Source organism: Camelus ferus, chromosome 5, assembly GCF_009834535.1.
Source record: "Camelus ferus isolate YT-003-E chromosome 5, BCGSAC_Cfer_1.0, whole genome shotgun sequence".
In the NCBI taxonomy this organism is placed as follows: Eukaryota; Metazoa; Chordata; class Mammalia; order Artiodactyla; family Camelidae; genus Camelus; species Camelus ferus.
Window position 1 is genome coordinate 41,327,807 of NC_045700.1, and position 19,930 is coordinate 41,347,736.

Below are 19,930 nucleotides of genomic sequence, written 5' to 3' on the forward strand. Positions count from 1 at the left end.
ATGAGTTTCAAACATCCTGACTGGGAATATTCATAAGAAATTTGGGAGAGAAGATCGACTTAGAAACACTCTTCGACTTCAAAGAGCAACTGGTTTGGGACCACGGCAAAAATTAAAATTACTTTATACAGGCATTCACAAAGACATCCAGAGTTATTCATGACCTATGCAGAGTCATAAGCTGGGAACTTTTTGCGATGAAACAGAACTTCTGCCTGCTTTATGCAGATTGTCAGCAACTAGCACTCTCTGTTTGCCATAAGGCATTAATTTAAGCTAGAGTCTGACACTGCATGTTTAAGAGATCACTCTGGCGTTAACTTTCCTAACAGAATCCTTTACCTTCATGAAGCCTACAGATCCCTTCTATCTGCCCCTATATTTTCTATGTCTAGTTTAATCATTTTGGTTTCTCAATATTCTTGTTCTTAAGGGTTGTTTCTGCTGATTCATTGAAAGCATGATGATAATGATTGATGATGATGGTGATGACAATAGGTTTAATTTGTTGAGTACTTACTATATGCTAAGCTAATAAGTAGAACGTGTTTATTCCTCTCAATAATATGATAAATAAATACTATTATCATTATATTATAAATAATAAGTATAATTTTATAAAGTATTATTATTATATAAATGAGAAAATTAAAAGACTATCAACATTAAAACATTCTTTCAAGGTCATATAATCAGTAAGAGGCGAAACCAGGATTCAAACTCAGGACTTTGCTCCATGGTAGAGCACATGCTTAGCATGCACAAGGTCTTGGGTTCAATTCCTAGTATCTCCTCTTACAAAAAAGTGTTGCTGGTAAGAGACATGCTGGCAGGAAAACACACTATCAGCTCCCAAGATGGTGACCCATTATGGAAACAGTATTGTTATTTATAGACCTCAATACTACTGCAAAATAATTTTAAAATACTATCTATTACCAGGAACTTGACTCTGCACAAAATGATTCATACTGTAAATTCTGGATATGCATAATTACCTGGCTATATATCCATCTGACTTTAAAAAAAAAAAGAAATGACAGCCATGATAACCAAAGAGAGAAGCTCTGGATACATAAAACACGTTAAGAGACTTACTAAATTTCCCACAGTGAGCACGTTTTTGAATTCATCAGTCATTGGGTGATGTTCCATAGCCATGAACAAGGTGTTTAAAACAATGCAAATGGTAATAGCAAGATCTACAAAAGGATCCATTACAATAAAGTAGATAACTTTTTTGAATTTTATCCAATATGGAGAGCAATTCCAGATCAAGAATGTGTGTGCAAATCTGTACCACCAAGGTGGACATTTCTGTCTGGACTCTTCAAGTTCTGGGAGGAAAAAAAAACATAGACGACATGAAGTCAATCATTTGTCTATTGTATATTTTATTCCTAACCAGATACAGATCAGTAGTACACTAACATTGAAACAAGTCTCCTGGTTTAGACTTTGCAAATTTAACAGTTACCGTTTCTATGAAAGCATCATGTATTACATAAAAATCTTACATCTCATGTCCATTTATTGGATCAAGCATAAGGAGAAGGCAATGAAATTAATGAATGAAAGCAGATATGGTATCTCTGAGAGAAACATGCACTTCACATCTGACGGTAAACAAGAGAACTGATGTTTTCTTAATGGAGATATATATTTTTTTAAGATAAATGTACATATACCAACATACATACTTTCCTCTGTGTCTTTAATCCCATTACAATAATAACACATTTCCACTCCATCCACCAAAAAGCTTTTGCTAGTTCATAGGTGAAAACAATCCCCAAACGAAGAACCTAGAAATAATTTATGGAGTGACTCATGCAGTAGGTATTACGTACCATTAACATATTTACTTCTCATCATAAATTTAGGAGGTGGGTAAAAATTTTGTCTGGGCCCACTGTGGGTGTGTGGGGGGATGAGGTGGTAGCCCATGGACAAGGTGGGACCTGGGACAAGTTGTGGGGAGAGAGGGTGGGAGCCAACACATTCTTTAGATTGCCACCCTTTGACTCTCAATGTATCTTGGGATCTGACCACTACTATTGACAGCATATTCTCTAAAGATGCCTTTGCATCATTATCTTTACAGATATCAAGTCACATTTTACAAGTTCATAGAATGTACTCAAAGGCAGCAATTTATAGACATCTGCAGGTTTGTATTATTTTCTTGCATACTAGAAAGATGATCAATTTGGAGAGACCAGGTGAAATTTCTAAGAATATATAGTGAGAGAACCACATAGCCCAGGATTAACCTCACTTTCTTCATTTAGTACCATAAAGCTGTTTATCTTTGAAAGGTCATATCGCCCAAAGCCTGTCTTTAATCAAAAATAACTTTATCCACTTTTTAAGCAGATAAAGACAATTCCCCCAGCATCCTACTGGTTATCCTTACCATTGCTTATAGTCATTTTATATTCTTTGAGATCTTCCTAAGAACTTGCTGTATCTATTTAAGGCTGACCAGGACTTACCTGACTTTTGTTAAAAATCTACATGGTAATGAGAATATCATTCCATACCTTCTACAGTGTTTGTTAATATGCTGGCCCTGCTCATTGCCCTTTTTCTGAGATTGGGATCATTCAACATATCTTCAGAAAGAAGGTAAGAACTGGGACGTCTTTTCTTGTGTATTTGATTAGTTGTACCCTAAAAAAAAAAGATAATTAATTATAGTTCTAAGAATGGAATTCTAACAAATTGCAGGCATAAAATAAAATCTTGCTGACGTAGTTGGAATGTGTAATTAAAAGCAGAGAGTAGATTGTTGGTTTGAATCATGGCTCTGCTACTGACTGGCTGCGTATGGTAGAAGAGTTACTTAACCTCTGTCTCCACTCCATCATTGGTAAAATGGGGACAGTCACAGTACTTGCCTCACAGTCTTGCTATGAGGATTAAATGAATCAATACTTAGGAAATAAAAAATAAAATGAGCTGCTTTCATTGTTATTATCACTGTCATCATCTCTCTATCTTTCTAGACAGTTTTACCATCTGAGAGTCCTATGTGAGAACAGTTAAGCAAGTGTTGTAATGGTATGTGCAGAGGGTTAGAACCTCTACATTTTCTGATAAATTTCTGTAATTACTCTTTGTGGAGGTAACAGCCCTAAAGAAGGCTAGAATGATTGCTTTTTACTGCCAAGGAATATCTCATTTACTGCTCTGAGTACATGAGGACTCAGTTTGAAAAGGACCATTAATACAGGGGAACTGTCACAAAATGGAGAATGTGAGCTCCATCTAACAGAGGTGACCACTCTCCAGCTCTAAAGGATTGCTGCCATGCAGGAACACAAGCTCAGTCTTACCAGGCACACCCATTTTTAGGTGAAGATGTCTCATTTCTACATCTTGGCAACTAATTCAAAGTTAAAATACTATGCCAGTTCTGGGCAGGCCAATAATACACACACATGTGTGATCACACACATATATACATACATACAGCCATACAACTCTACATTTTTCATCTATCTACTTGTGTATATATGTACGTAGGTATGTATACACACACACACACCATTTTATAAACATATATATAGATACACAGATCTAGAGTTGCAAAGTTGTTTAGATATAATTATATATTCATATGATTAAAAGACAAATGGATGTAAATGTGCTCATGTGTGTACATACATGTGTGTATGTACATGTGCAGAGACACACACACACACACACATATTTGTCTGTGGCTTTTACAGAGATCTCTCTATAACCATGCTTTCTCTGACGCACTCTCTAATTCACTGACTTCCCCAAAACAGAGATTTCTTTTCCCACAAGTCAAACAATCAACTATGTTGATTAAATAAATTCTTCTCCATGCAGACGTATCTCAGGTGTCAGAGTTATATTATTTGTCATGCAGATTTTTCATCTAAACTGTACATTATTCCACACTATTATGTTCTGCATTTCTACTGAATCTTAAAGTATTTACTAATTTCTCCAGTTCTGTAGTTTTAGTGATACTGATTTTTCTGTGGTAAAAATAAGGCTTTTTTAAAGTTATTATCCTCAATCTTATTTTTTAAATAAAAATAAAATATTAAATATTATTTCATTTAAAAATATGAAATAATGTCCAAATCTGATATGCATTATACAATTTTTTACAGATAATATAGATTGTCGAAAAGCAAAACACAACAAAGTTCTGATTCCATGGAAAATTAACATGCTCGTTTGATAAGGAAGCTCGTTTGACAGAGGGCTGAACTGACGTCATGCAAGCACAGAGGTTACACGTTACCTAAAAGCACATGCATTCATTCCAAAGGAAACATGTCTGTGGCCATGGCTTTGATGAAACTTTATTCTCACTTGAATTACTATGTGGTCTGCAAGTGTGAATATATGAATGAGTAGCATGAGTTCAGAGCTTGTTAGGTTAGGCTGAGCCTTGCTGATACTGAGTAATGCATGTAATATAGAGAGTGGCCTTAAGACGTAACCTAGAAACTCCAGAAACCAGAAAGAGCTCACTTTCCAGCCTAACCAGACCCTCTTCTCTAACCACTCAAGGACTCCTAAACTCTTGAAATTGAAGTTTTGGAAGTGTTTTGTTTTTGTCTTTATGTGTATGTTTGCATTACTGTATGTGTTTTGGATATTATTATATTTTTATTCATTGATTCCAGACAAAAGAGTTTTGATTTTTTTAATGAAAATAGGTTTCATTTATGTGTGGGAAAAAACACAGTTATTCTAAGTTATTTCCAAGTTAAGAAGACTACCACACACTGGACAGAAAGTGTGATGGTTAAAGGTACAAGCTCTGAAATAGAGGGTCTCTGAACTTTAGGACTACCATTTATTAGCTGAGTGGCCGTTACACCAATGGCTTCATTTCCCTGTGCCTCCGTTTTCTCATTTGTAAAACAGGGATAATAATATATCACCTAACTGCCCTGTTGTAAATACTAACACGTTTGCTATTATTATTAACAACTCAAACAAGATCCCTTGCCATGAGGTATACATTAAGTAGTGACTTGAAAAAAATAGCAGGAGGTGACAAATAATCCAAATTCCCTTACAGACATCGGGCTGAAAGAGCAGCTGATAAGCTCAGCATGTATCCATGCTTTTCTGTGCTCATATATGCATCTTTCTTTTTAATTTTTATTTTTTGAGTTTTTGTTTGTTTGTTTGTTTTGGGGGGAGGTAGTTAGGTTTGCTTATTTATTTTGGTGGAGGTAGTGGGGAATGAACCCAGGACCTTGTGCATGCTCGGCATGTGCTCCACCACTGAGCTATACCCTCCCCCCAATATATACATCTTTTATAAACTGTTTTCTAAGGGATGATTTATAATCTTGAGGTATAATATCAATAGACAAGTATCTTTTCTCAAAAATGGGGTTTTAAATATCTTTGAATGCAACACCTACAGCACATACTATGAGTATTAAGTTAATCGGTTAAAGGTGTGTTTCTCACATAAAAAATAGTAAGTTTTTTTGGTTTTTGTTTGTTTGTTTGTTTGTTTTTTAGTATTTTTAAGTATCATAAGTAGTTCTAAAATGAAAAGTATTGCAAAATGCAGAGCCATTCACAGGACCAGGGAGAAGGCCCCTCCCGCAGAGACCGACTGATGCAAGAGTAAGGGCGGAGCCATGCCTGAGCTATTTAAAACGTCCTTACGCTGTCATCAGAAGTTGCCTTATCTATTATCACCTCTGGCAGAAGCTGTCCATTAGGGAGCATGAGGGCTGCGGGTCCATCAACCAAGGAGACCACGCCGTTGCAGTCGACGGCGCTGTGCATCTTCCCGTTCACCGGCAGCACCGGGGGGGACCTACTGGCCTGACTGATGCTGCTGCTGCGCCGCTCCCTCGGTCTGTGGGGCACGAACAGTGAGCCCCTCCTGCTCTCACTGTCTCCGAAAATGCTGTGCTCATCGTCGGCAAATTCAGTCTCAGATCCAATATCTTTTCCTCGACCTTTGAAACTAAAAAGGCTTGTTCTGCTGCTGCGCCTCGCGGAAAACAAGGAGCCGCGGATGCTGAGCGGTGACTGCAGGAAAAAACAAAACACGGCATATCTCTGCTAAAGCACCTGAAAACAGGTGTGCATTTCACACAGCCACCACTGGGACCACCGGCCTGAGGGCAGGCGGCTCTGTACTGGTTTAAGAGATACAAACTGAAACACAAAGAAATTCCGCAAGAAGACAAATTCTTCCCAGTAAGGAATGAAAACACTTGGGTTCACCCTTTCAGGACCAGGCACCTTATTTGTGGCGGTACAGCTCTCTACAGTTTTGGCCTAGAGTCATCCCTCCATTCTTTCTGTACCATTCATTTTGCTGTAAAGAACATATCACTTTAAAAAGAATTTGATACTGATACCTGTTATAAAGCTTTTCATGTATCAATCCTTATGTTCCATAAGTACTGAAATTTTCAGGCCAAAGATCACACTGCGTGCATCTTTGCATGCCACTGTCTGCAACTCTGCCCTGCACACTGAGGGCTCAGTTAAGGTGTGTTAAGAAAGAAGATCTTTTAACACCAGTGAATGTACCAAGTCATAAAATATTAGAACTTGGAAAAGAAGTTGCCCAATACCAAAGTGGGGGGGAAAGTCACATTTATATGACTCAGGTCCAAGATAAACTGTGTCCATTAACCGAACAGCATAATCTTTGGAAGTATCTAACTGCATAAACGTTAGTGCTTCCTATGTAAAGGACAAAGCGGAAGGCGTTGTGAACAAGGGAAAATGTGTATGACAATGCCTTTACCTTAGAATTAGCTGGGACCACTCCTGTCATATTTCTTTTAATTGGTATCATATATACTCAAGTACTGTCTCCCCAACCAGATTATGAAATCTTTGAAGGCAGAAACTCCTTTATTTTTGTGTATGTCTGGTGGGGTCTTACAGACTTAAGTAGCTAGAAATTTTAAAAGAAGACACAGATGACAAGGACAGTAATTCTGAGTGGGAGACTGAGGAGCAGACTGAGAGGAGTGGAGAGAACACAGGCAACTTTGTGGCTGGGTGGCACCTGAGCTAATGGGTGAAGAACCAGTGGTACTACACCAGGGGGAAAACAAGGAAGGAAAGTCATCCCGCTTAGAGAAAAGCACGTGTACCAAGCAGTAAAGGCATGCAGATAAAGGGCACGGAGGTGAGAGTGACAATCGTGGGGTCTGAGGGAAGCTGAAGGTCCAGAAAAGTGGCAGTGAGGCTGAAGCCAGTCCATGGCATTGACACGATGGGGTCTTGTTCTGTAGGCAGTGGCGATTCAACGGAGTTGTTGTTGGTATTTCTTTGTTTTTAAAGTTGAGGAGAACAACTTTGTTTTAGAAAAGTGATTTGAAGGGATTATGCAATGGAAAACAGGGAAGTATAAAGGAGGACAGAAGTAATGGTTCATTTTGGAGGTTTGTAGGCAGGGAGACCTCAATTAGGGAGGTGTCAGTGGAAAAAGGAAAAAAAAATTCCACACGAGTCGAAATAACAGATCATGGGACTAGCTGGTATATTTCGGGGTGGAGGCTGTCAAGCGTGGGTGACTGATATTCTGGCGATACCTACAGTTGGTGATTACCTACAGCATAAAGAAAAGGAAAAAAACTAGTCTAAGGTTAGTTTTTAACCAATGAGGCTTTACAAAATACAGACTAAATAAAAAAAATAAAAGGTAATTTATAGTGTAAACAATCTCTTCATTTCAACAATGGTTCTTATGAATATTTGTCTTGAATATTTATATTGGAGGAGATATGACAATTCCAAAACTATAAGCTCTTTCAAAAATGGTCAAACTCAAATGGAAAACTATGTACATCTACGTTCTCTCCATAAATGCCCAGGAATCAGCAGGCTTTTACCTAAAAACATACTAATGAAGTCCCTCACTCCTCTCCTGAGGTCCTTCCCTCAGACAGAACATTTTGCTCCATATTCCTACCTCCATGATACACACATGATCATTTCCGTGGTACCTGATTAGGCGTGGACAATCTCTTTTCATGTGCTCGCCGAGGACCTTCAACACCGAGGCGGAAACTTTTTCTCCTGATGTTCTCCTCTGATTCTGATTTGGAAAATTTCTCATCATCTCCCTTTTCCTCCCCACTGGAGAGCTTCTTTTGATTCCTTTTCTTTCTTCTGTTTCTTCTCTCTTTAGCACTTTTAGAGCTCAGTCTGGATGTTTCAGAAGAACTCTCGGAGAGGCCCATTATCCTGCTTCTCCCAATGCTTGTGTATTCAGCGGCCGCCATTGCTATTGCCTGTTAGACCAAGAGGGCACACCCATGGTGAGTCACTCCAGAGTCTGGGAAGCCCTATCATGGGGCCCCTTTTACCATAACTTTAATTATACTGTGCATATGATCATGTCCCTTATATGGGAAGTAATGTTTTCTTTGCACTATGACTAGAGAGCTTACAAAATATGTATTTATTGCTTCTTCTGCAGTGTACCCCACATTGTCCTTTGGAATTAAACTATTCCATACAATTACACTATTTATAGTAAAGCAAGTTTAAATAGCATCCGTGAACTTTTAAATAATACATGTGAAAGTATTTATTTTAGGTAATTCAGGGACACAATATGCACATAAACCATGAGATGAGATAATCCATTTGTATACCTTGTTCAGGTAATGAACTCAACATTATCAAGAGAATCAAGCACTTCTATAGTTTAATGAAGAATGAATTATTTGAAAATATTAAGTTATTACAAAACATCTTAAGAAAATGAAAGAGACTTTTAGGGGTTCCGTATAAAATTCCTGGGATAGCCCAGTGTTACCTCTTTTATGAAAAATTAAGTTTTTATTATCAAAATAAAACAATCCTTGTAAAAATTTGGAAAATGAAGATATTGTAAATAAAACCCCCAAATTGCTCATAATCTTACATCTCAGAAACAACTGGTGTTAACATTTCTTCCAGTCTTTATATACATAATTTTTAAATTGCATCTTATACTCAGTTTTGTATTTTACAACTTAATGCACTGTTACATTAATATCTTTTCCTACCATAATAGTCTTAAAACACATCATTTCATGGCTGAATAATACTCCAAGACACAGAAATATCATAATCCTCTTAACCATTTCCTGATTTTTTAGAAATTTAAATGATTTTTAATATTATTAAAATACCGCACCAAACATCTTTATCAAAATCTCTCTGTATTACAGACTACTACCCTCCCATCAATAGGTTAGATTCCTTGAAGAGATTTAACTAGGTCAAACCATCCAACATGTTTTAAGAGTCTTACCAAATATTTGAAATTTTGGTTCTTTTAACACAAACCTTTTCAAACTTCTCCACTCAAGTACCTTTTTGGAGGGAGAAGTAAGGAGAAATCCTCAAGAATTTGTGACTTAAGGTGGCCACAACCACAAGTACAATTTTCCTTAACATCTCACATTTTCCCTTAAAAATCCTTGCAACATTAACCAAAACTGATGCACATTTTACTTTCTACCTCACAGAAGTACCTGTTAACTTTAACATCAAAATAATGTTCCCTAAACATTTGTGTACAATCATTACTCTGGGGAAATCCATCATATATGTTTGGGACTTTGCATAATACCATATATTTTGCTTACATTGAGGGATGGTGGGTAACAGGTTTAGGAGGAGGAGCTTAAAACATGCTCCCTGCTGGAGTGAGCTGATTACGGGGGAAAGTGGGATGGGACAGATGTGAATTCTAACTCAATCCAGAATTGCTTCCCTCAACCAAACCAGAATGAAGATTCAGTTTATATAAAAGAATCCAGGAAGGAAAATCTCCCTGAGGAAGGTTGAGCACAGACCACAAGGCTTCTTTTGTTCCCCTCTGCATTTCTACTTCTAGGGAGATTTTTAAACTAAATAACAATACCTCGGCTTCTTCTTGCTCTTTTTTAAGGTGATCTAACATCTGTTGAAATTCTATCTCTTTCTGCCGAGCTTCTTCGATGTTTGCCTGATTCTGTTCTTCATAGGCCATGGCAACCACCGCCAGGATCAAGTTGATCAGGTAGAAGGAGCCCAGGAAAATCACCACCACAAAGAAGATCATGTAGGTTTTCCCAGCAGCACGCAGTGTCTAGGGAAGAATGGAAATCATTATTTTAATAACACAAAGTTTTTTTTTTTAAGTCATTTCAACTTGAATGGCACGTTAGGCATAGTAAATCAGACAGTTCTATATAACTTCATGTTATCAAAAATATAAAGGAATAAAATTGTATCTTCATGGAAAACGATCAGTATTAAAATAAACACTTTCAGTACAAAGGATACAGCAATCAATTAAACCTGTACTAAGTATGACTCTTGACTATTAAGCATAATAACCCTGAATTATTCCCCCCCAGTCTAAAAATTACTCAAAAACAAGCTGCTTTACTCAATTTCAAATTATAGGACCAGATAATTTCTATAGTATCTTTTACTGATAAAATTCTATCTATAACAAGAAGTATTAATGCTGATCTATTATGTTAATACATGATAAACAGCTTTATTGTATGAACTGAGGTATTTATCTTATATTTAATTAACATTTACTAAAAATTTTTAAGTGTAATACATGGTAAAAAATTCAAATAGTACAAACATATTAAATGAAAATTAAGTCTCTTTATCCTATCTCTGATGCCTAGGAACTCAATCTCCTTTCCTATTAGTTTCTGTTGTTACCAATGTCTTCTTTTAAATTCTTAACAGTGAAATTGTTAGGTCAACAGATGTATTCACTTCAATTTTCAAAGAAATTCCTGTGTTACCATCTCCAGTGGTTCCCAGCAATGTGTGAGAAAGTCTGCCTCCCTGAATTTCAGACAGTGTCTCTCTTTTGATCTACTTTTTGGTGTTCGTCATTCTGACAGGAGAAAAATTGTATGTACCCCTCATTTCAATTTTCAGTAAAGGTATCTTTTTGCATAACTATGAAGTCATGTGTATTTCTCTTTTTCCTGTGAAGTAGATTTTTATATAATTTCTGTATCCATTTATAATACTCTCAGAAATTAAACAAAAAATAGGTATAAAGAAGAATCTGTGGCAATTTGAGAAAAATGATTTATTAGTTTTTATAATACAGAATAATCATTTTTGGTCTCCTTCTTCTTGGAGTTGGGCACTGAGAATACATAGGTGAAAAGACAGAGCTCACAGTCCCAAGAGGACCACATTCAAGTTAGAGGAGATGGCTACGTGAATGGGGAGTTACCGTCCAAGAGACGGATGCCATAAACTGAAGAATCTTCAAAGGACACAGAAGTGTAGAGGAAGGAGCAACTGAGTTGGGAGAGATAAATTAAGAGAAACGAATTGAGTTTTCAATTCTTATACTAGTTTGCTCAGGCTGCCAAACAAAATGCTATAAATCGGGTAGCTTAAACAACCGAAGTTCATTTTCCCACAGCCCTAGAGGAAGGAAGTACAAGATCAAAATGCTGGCTTCTCCTGAGGCCCCTCCCTTGGCTTGGGCACAGCCGCCTTCTCACTAAGTCCTCACTTGGCCTTTTGCGTGTGTACCTCTGATGTCTCTCTCACTCCTGTCCTAATGTTTCCTCCTTAAAAGGACGTCAGGTTGGATGAGCACCCACTCTAACGGCCCCATTTAACCTCTTTAAAGGCCCTCACTCCAAATACAGTCATTCTAAGGCACTGGGAGCTAAAGACTTCAACATACAAATTTCGGGGGATATAATTCAGTCCAGAACAACCGTACGTGGGAGTTCACAAAATAAAGCCTGGTGAGCATGGGAGAGCCTGGTGTCTGGGGCACTGCACGCAGGGAGGCATGTGTGGAAAGCACAGCACGTGTAGGAGTGATGCACGAGAACATCACAGTACATTTCTTGCTATTTACCTAGGACCCCATGGGATGCTATATTCAGAAGCAGGGAGAGAGATCTCGAGTCAAAAAGCCCAGAAAAGATAAGAAAACCATTTATGATTTAAGAACTGTCCACTCTATAGTGCTGGAAGTAGAATGTGTCTGATTTTAGCACTGAGACTACAGAGTTTTCTCCATTCTAAACTGAATAAACCATATCATATACAAGGCTGGTAAGGAACACACATCAGATTTGTTTTGTTTTATTTTGTTTTACTTTTTGGGTAGGAGAGGTCAGTAGGTAGGTTTGTTTATCTATTTATTTATTTTTAATGCAGGCACTGGGGATTGAACTCATGACCTCGTGCACGCTAAGCAGGCACTCTACCCTCCCCTCCACATAAGATTTTTATGCAATGAATGCAACAGATGTTTCTCCTGGCACTCACCTGTTGGTAAAGGTTTTCCCAGTAATCCTGGGTCATGAGCCGAAACAAGGCTAAGAAGGCCCAACTGAAGGTGTCGAAGCTCGTGTAGCCATAGTCAGGGTTCCTGCCAATCTTCATGCAGGTGTACCCTTCTGGACATTGACTATGTGAGGAAAAGGATATCACAAGTCAGAGTGTCTTCAGGATGAAAGCTAAAGAGTACTACAGAGAAGTGAGAAACTCCACGTTCCCCTGCCTAGAGGGACAATATTGAACAATGATTAAGAACACATTATTTGTAGTCAGGAAGAATTGGGTTTGAATCCCATCCCAATTTTTTTTACTAGGTGTTGACTTTGTCAAATTACTTAAATTCTCCAAGGCCCAGTTCCTTCTTTCTGTGAGGTAAGATAATAATACCTACCACAAAAGGTTAAGATTGTTACTAAGTTTAAAGAAGATAATGTATGCAAATTACCTAGCCTAGTTCCTGCACATAGAAAGCATTCAATATATGGCAGCTGCTGTTAGTATCATCATCACCATCGAAACTTGGCAACTTTCACCAGATGTCATACAACAGTTCTTGTACCCATAAAGATTGCTATATAGGCCTCGAATAAAACTGTGCCTCCCCAAATTATTCTTGGAGTAAATTAGAATTGAGAACAGCCAATATACAGCAATTGTGTAAGTTCATAAAGATTTATAAAGATTTTTTTCCTTTTCAAAATTGGTGGATTGGTATCCATGATACCAAATAAAAATGGTGTTTTAGGTGTCTTTGGGAGCAGCAACCTTATCTTGTTTATTTTTACGTTCCCAGCATACACAGAGTCTGGTCAGGAGAGGTCTGGGCAGGGGGAGTGCAGGAAGCCCTGCAGCAGAAATAAAGTTGGTATATGGAAGAAACAGCAAAATGGGTACTTAAATAAATACGACATTCTTAAAATAGCTTTACCCAAGTCCATGGGATCATTTTATTTAGAGCGAACAAAATGTCACTGCATTCAGTTACCTATGAACCATACTTGATTGGCGAATGAGTCAAATTGGAGAATGAAAAGAAAAGTTGATTTTGTCTTTCTCCTTTCTGGAAGAAAGGCTGCAAACTAACCCACCAACTTTCGGTAGGGTTTTTAGGACATAAGTTTTTTCTGCTTTCTTAAGATGTATATATGACTTGTATCTTATTTTAATTCAAGCACTAGCTCAAAGTCTTGCTTTCAAATGTATGCATTAACCATGAACGTTTTAAAGTCTTGACTCACTGTGGGACAGAATGAGTTAAATAATGCCAAGAAATATATGAAAATAATACAGAATCAAAGATTCTTATTAGCAAATTGATTGAGTATGTTTTTCCTTTCTTTTTTCAGCCATTAAACTAAAATCAAAACAAATATTACATACCCTGAGTCTGTGCTGAAACCACAAAGGAGAGCATCTTTGGATCCCTCCAAGTAATAAAAATATTCTGTTCAGGAAGAAAGTCGACAATATAACATTATGGAGAGAAGCTTTAAGAATGATACAGCAGGTAAGTTAATTAATATAGACATCTCACACACATTCGGGCCTGGTTCCAGGCAACAGGCATTCATTTATTGTATTCTCATATATTCTCCCTCAAACATTACTGACAACCTCTGATGGGCCAAGCAGTGACTATAATGACAAACATGATAAACAAGATAATTAGTTTTATTGCTCGTTCTTTGTGTTTAGGTAAGGGTAGAGGTTGGGGATAGAGAAAGACACTTAATAAGTAAGTAAGTAAATATACGAGGTATTTTCACATAGTGATAAATGTCCTAAGGAAAATAAATTAAGACAATGTGATAAAATGTGGTCAAAGTCTTCCTAGAGAGATGACATTTGAACTGGAACCTAAATGCTACAAAGAAGCCAGCCATTCAAAGACCCTGGTGAAGAGACATCTTGGCAGGGTGAAGAGCAAGAACAGAAGCCCTGAGGTAGAAATGAAGTTGGTGTGTGGAAGAAACAGCAAAATGGCCAGCCCAGCCACAGCGCGGTGAGTGGGGCAGACTGTGGCGGCAGAGGTCAGCAGGGGCCGTCAGTGTCAGTGAGGCTTTGCACGCCATGGAAAGGAGTCTGGTATGATAAGAAGTAACAGAAGTAGGAAGTAAGAGATGAGACGATTTTTTTAAATGTTGCTGTGGCTGCTTCGTGGACTATGGACTGCAGGAGGGCAAGTGTGGAAGCAGGGGTTGGGTTAAGTGACAACAGTGAGGTGATTGTGGCTACAGTTCAGGGAGGAGCCCTGGACACGTAGAGAAAGGGATGAAATAAAGGGGGCAGGACTGGCTGGATGGAGTGCGTGGGGGTGGTGGAAGAGAGAGGACACGAGGGTGGATCAGCTGGTCAGAGAGTGTTGCCAGTTACTGACATGAGGGAGACTGGGGCAAGATATGGCCTGAAGGAAAACCAGGAGCTCTGTGTTAGCTGCGTTTAGTGTGAGGTGATTATTAGGCATTAAACTCTTATTTGTGGAGTAAATAATTGGGTGGCTATGAGTCCTGAGGTCAGTGAAGGTATCAAGGATGCAGATACAGAGATGGGAGTCGTCATCAAGCCACGGGACCTGTTGAGTTGAGCCAGAGAGGAAGTGTGGCTGGGGAAGGAGAGGGTGGGGAGAAAAAGAGAAGGAAAAGAGCCCCAGCTAAGCCCCAAGTTCTCCAGAAGAGGTGGAGTCAGCAAGACAACACTACAAATGAAGGACATTAATTTCCTGGAATTCCCTCACTGTTTATTCACCAGTCAATATCTACTTAGGACTTACCAAGTTCTGGATGTTGAGGATATGGAACTGAAATAAAATGCACATTTCCCCTTTCATGGTACCCTCTGTGCCCATTTTCAGGTGTAAAAAAACTCATAATCTCTTCCTTTGTTCACTATAATGGCATATTCTTAATACAAGGGACTGATCCAAATGTGCAGAGTAATGGTATACAGGACTAAAAATTTTTTTTTTTAAAAATAGGGGCCCAACTTCCTAACTGGCTAAGGTCAAAAAAAATAAAGATGTGATTCTTAGGAGGCTCCTAGAGTAACAGCAGAACAGAAACTCTGACATCAGATGTGCTTAGATTTAAATAATGTTTCTACCCCTTCCTATGTAGGTGCATTATTTTACCACTTTAAGACTTAGCTACTGCATCCATAAAATGTGGATAAGAACACCTATTCTTAAAGTAGAGTTGTTGAATGGTATTAATAGGATATTGCATATAAAACACTTAACAAAGTGACCCCCACTTTCTACACAGCTGCTCAAAGAGCAGCACCTATTATTAAACATTTTCAGGTAAGACTAACTGACTTACATGTCACTGTTTGGTCTTATGTAGAAGACGCAAGTCTTAGAAGACACATTGCCATCTATCCAGTTACTGTGGCCAGAAACCTAGAAGAGATCCTCACGCCCTCCTATCCTCTCTAAGTCATCAACAAGTTCTATAGGTGTCATCTTGAATTCACCCTTTCCTCTTCACTTTCTGCCACCACTCCAGGTCTTCTCTTGTGTGGATGACAGAAACAACATCCTAACTGGCCTTCCTTATTCCAATCTACCAGCCAGTCTTGCCCAATCAGCTCTCCATATTTGCAGACAAAGTGATCAACACCACTGCATTTAAAATAAAATCCAAACTCCTTTCCATGGGCTAAAGCATCCTTGTTAATACGACCCCTGCCTTTTTCTCTTACTTTCTCTGTTGCCATTCTGCCTCTTCTCTGCTGAAGTCTAACCCAAACACTGTTTTCCCACTTTTGAAACACGTAATACTCTTGTTTCAGGGCTTTTCCACAGGCTCTTTCTTCTAACTCAAGTGGGAGCCCCACATACATACTCTCACTCCCACTGTTTTCTCTTTTCTTATTATCCTTTAGATCTCTGCTTCATTGCCACTCTCTCAGAGAGGTCTTCTCATTTAGTTGTTATCTTAGCCCCTGAGATTTATTTTCTCCGCAGAGCACTTATTATAATTTGAAATATTTTTAATTTGTCTGTTTCCCTCCCTTTGCTCCGTCCTTCCCCCTAGAAGATAAGCTCTGTGGAAACAGGGGCTGAGGCTGTCATACGCGTCGCTGCAGCTCCAGAAACCTGCACAATACTTAGCTTGGGAAGCACTCAACAAACACCCGCGATAAATGAATGCCTGAATAAATACTGCAGTGAGACCGGGCTTCTATGACACAGAAAATCGGTAAGAAACTAAATTCAGATTGGACACAAACATCTTTGCTGTAAAACTATATTTCAGAAGAAAATCAAAAATAATGTACAGATTGAGAGCATGGTGGTATAAAATTTCATCATTAGCTAATCTGTCATTCATCTGTGTAAACACAATATAAAGATATGTTGCAAAATTCAAGGGCTTTTTCTACTCCTTTTGAAAAAATTCCCTGAAGTAATTCCCAGAAGGTTAAAAACAATCATTCAGATCATGAACTCAGGAATGGGATCAAGAATCACAATAAAAGGGCTGGGAGTGATCCTAGTTTAAAAAAGCCAAGTTTAAGCATTGTAGCCTGATTCATAAATGTCAACAATTACTTATAAGATATACTACTTTTATGGCATATGAATTAAGAAATAAAATCCTTTGGAAATTGGAAATAAAACTTAAGGTCATATTAGTAAAAATCAGAAACTGAAAAAATAAAGAAAAAAAGGAAATGAAAATATGCTAAATTCTTTATCAAATGCTGGGAGTGAAAAATGTACATTAAATATTTTACTTGAAAACCTTCAGTTTTGTTTTAAACTTCTATTTTTCTCAGTTCTTTTTTATTTATAGTCTTTTACTATATTAGCTAGTTTTTATTTGCCTTTACCTTCCCCAATGAGTAGGGAAAAAACACAGAAAGTAAAAAAAAAATAATGTACACAACTCTTTGTTATTTAGGGAGAATCCTGACCCTTACTCCCTGATCTCCTTCCATCAAAGGCACTTACATGTCCACCTCAGCTCTGGAGCTAACTATCTATAAAGGTTTACAGGTTCACGTGGGCAACATCATACAGACACTGCAGGTGTCAGACAGAAACAACAGTCTTGCTTGATCTCATTCTCACCCAAACTCATCAGCTCTGGTGAGGGAAACTGTGTTAGTGGATAATTGTTTAGGAAACTTGCAGTTTATGCTTTCTGTAAGATATTCCAAAATCTACTTGTGAATTAAGTAGACTTCAGAGACTGAGTGTACAGACCATCTTAAATGGTACCTACAGGACTAGTTCTGATGAATTAAACTTTCATGGTCATTACCTCTATGGAGGGAAGCCATTAGAAATCACTGTAAAACTCCTCATTGGTTATAATGTAAGGATAGTGCAGATAAAGCTAAGTAAACTGTTCTGCTATACAAATCTTTAGAAATACTGAGACAGACATTTTCATATGTGATAATTAATATTATCATTATATTATGATTAACACAACTTTACAAAATTACAGTTATAAGAATAATACAAGTGTAAAAATATACTACTATATAATAATTTATACTATAAAATAAATAAGTATAAATTATGCAATAAAACCATAGTATATCATAAATATGTATCTTATGATAAAATCTAATGGTTAGTATCATTCATGCATAGCTAAATTTATTTCTTTGGAGCAAACTTATTCTTTTTTATCTTACAAAAATTGAGAATTATGGAATTATTCCATGTTTTCATTACCAGAACTGCTAGAAAGTTTAGATCCAAGGAAACATATGATCCAATAAAATATAACATGATCCAAATTTACACTGTAGAAACTTTCTATATATTTGAGTAACTTTGAAATAATTAAAATGAAAGCAACATTTCATTGCCAAAAGAGAACAATACTCTTAGCCACTTCACACTACTGACAACTACAGAGGCATTCTTACTGCTACGGTCTTCTTCGTCGAGGGAATCCAACATGCTTTCTATTGTTTCGTTATTTTCAAATGGAGTCCACACACACTTATGCTTCAGGTTGCCCATGAAGAGCTGCAGCCCAATCAGAGCAAACACGCTCAGACAGAACACAGTCAGGATCATGACATCCGAGAGCTTCTTCACTGACTGGATCAGGGCCCCCACGATGGTCTTCAGGCCTGAAGACAGGGGGGAAAAAATGCTCAAAATGAAATAAAGACTCTGAATGAGAAATGAAAACAAAACACAGGCTTTCCGAGAAATGCATGCATTTTATCAAATCAATGATAACCTAGTTCAAAAACAGCCTACCAGCTCAAAAGGGTGGATTTGCTCATCTATTTTGTTTCTTTGTATATTACAGCAAATGACTGAACACTGTAAAATATTTCCAAAGAATAACCAACCTGTCAAAATGAATAGTTAGCTCAAACCATGCCCACACTCACTTGTAAAAATAATTTTTTAGAAGTGCCAATTCAGTGAATGGTTGTCAAACAAACCATCTCTTTATAGAATGACACCAAAACAGAAAAGAGGCTGACTTGGAGCAGATAGTGACAACTTACTAATTTTCAGTTAAGAAATGGTTTGTTGAGGAAAGAAAAAACATAACGTCATGCAATCCCCCCATGCTGATTATTCTGTAGCTTTTTTCTCAATTATATGGAAAGCAATTAAAACAAATTGAAATTTTCATTCCTGGATAAGCAAAATGGAAAATGAACTGTTAGACAGGAGGGAAAATTTCAAGTTGAGATGTGAACCAAATGTCCGTCTTTATCCTCTTAAACCCATGCAATTGATTAAACTCAAAGGCTGACTTTTAATAATTATTGTGAAAAATACAAGGGATCAAATTTAATTAAGATTGCATAAAAGAAAGTTTTTCTTGTCTTTCCTCAAGACATCAAAGTCAGCCCCGGTGTTTAACCCCACTCTCACCTGGAATGACTGAAATTGTTTTCAAAGCTCGGAGAACTCTGAACGTTCTCAACGCTGAGACATTGCCCAGGTCCACAAACTCTGTCACATATCTGTAATAGGGGGGTTTATACACAAACACGGTGACAACACACACACAAACGAACAAAGAACAACTCCCAGATAGTTGGAGTTACGAGTGGCCTAATGCTTCACACCAATTACTTCTTACCTGGGATTACAGAAATAGTTTTCAAAGCTCTCAACACTCTGAAAGTTCGAAGAGCTGAAACATTGCCTAGGTTTACAAATTCTGTTAAATACCTGTAGAATTAAATCAGAGTTATTCAGAATTTAGACAGAGTCTATGATACTTACCTGTGCCTTTAGTCAAGGTATTTCCTATGTTTGGAACTTCTTATTCAAATTTATAGTTCTGCAAGTCTTTTGTTTCTATCATTACTAATTTAATTTGATTTGATTTGAGTCATTTGATGTGAGCAAAATACAATATTATGAAAATGGTTTCATACATTTAAATGCCTAAATAACTAAGCGCTTTAATTACTAGGCTTCAACATTATGTAATGTAGATATTTGATATTCTATAAAACATCAGCAGCAAACCTTGACAACTGTATGCTAATTAAAAGAAGCCAGACACAAAAGGCCACATTTTATATGATTCCATCCATATGAAATGTCTAGAATAGGCAAATCCATAGAGACAGAACATAGAGTGGTTCCCAGGGACTTAGGGGAGAAGGGAGTGGAAGT

At 37.5% G+C, this 19,930-nt stretch overlaps 1 protein-coding gene across 2 annotated transcripts in view; it reads right to left on the reverse strand.

Moving 5' to 3' along the window:
* SCN9A (sodium voltage-gated channel alpha subunit 9) overlaps positions 1-19,930 on the reverse strand; it is a 122,490-nt gene that overhangs the window by 51,926 nt on the left and 50,634 nt on the right. For both annotated transcript variants that reach the window (XM_006180690.3, XM_032479613.1), the window contains exons 6-14: positions 19,386-19,477; positions 18,199-18,408; positions 13,693-13,756; positions 12,301-12,442; positions 9,905-10,111; positions 7,992-8,279; positions 5,680-6,051; positions 2,544-2,673; positions 1,099-1,337 (exon numbers count right to left, since the gene is read on the reverse strand). In XM_006180690.3, the coding sequence (XP_006180752.2) occupies positions 1,099-1,337; positions 2,544-2,673; positions 5,680-6,051; positions 7,992-8,279; positions 9,905-10,111; positions 12,301-12,442; positions 13,693-13,756; positions 18,199-18,408; positions 19,386-19,477 (1,744 nt within the window). The remainder of the gene's footprint in view (positions 1-1,098; positions 1,338-2,543; positions 2,674-5,679; positions 6,052-7,991; positions 8,280-9,904; positions 10,112-12,300; positions 12,443-13,692; positions 13,757-18,198; positions 18,409-19,385; positions 19,478-19,930) is intronic.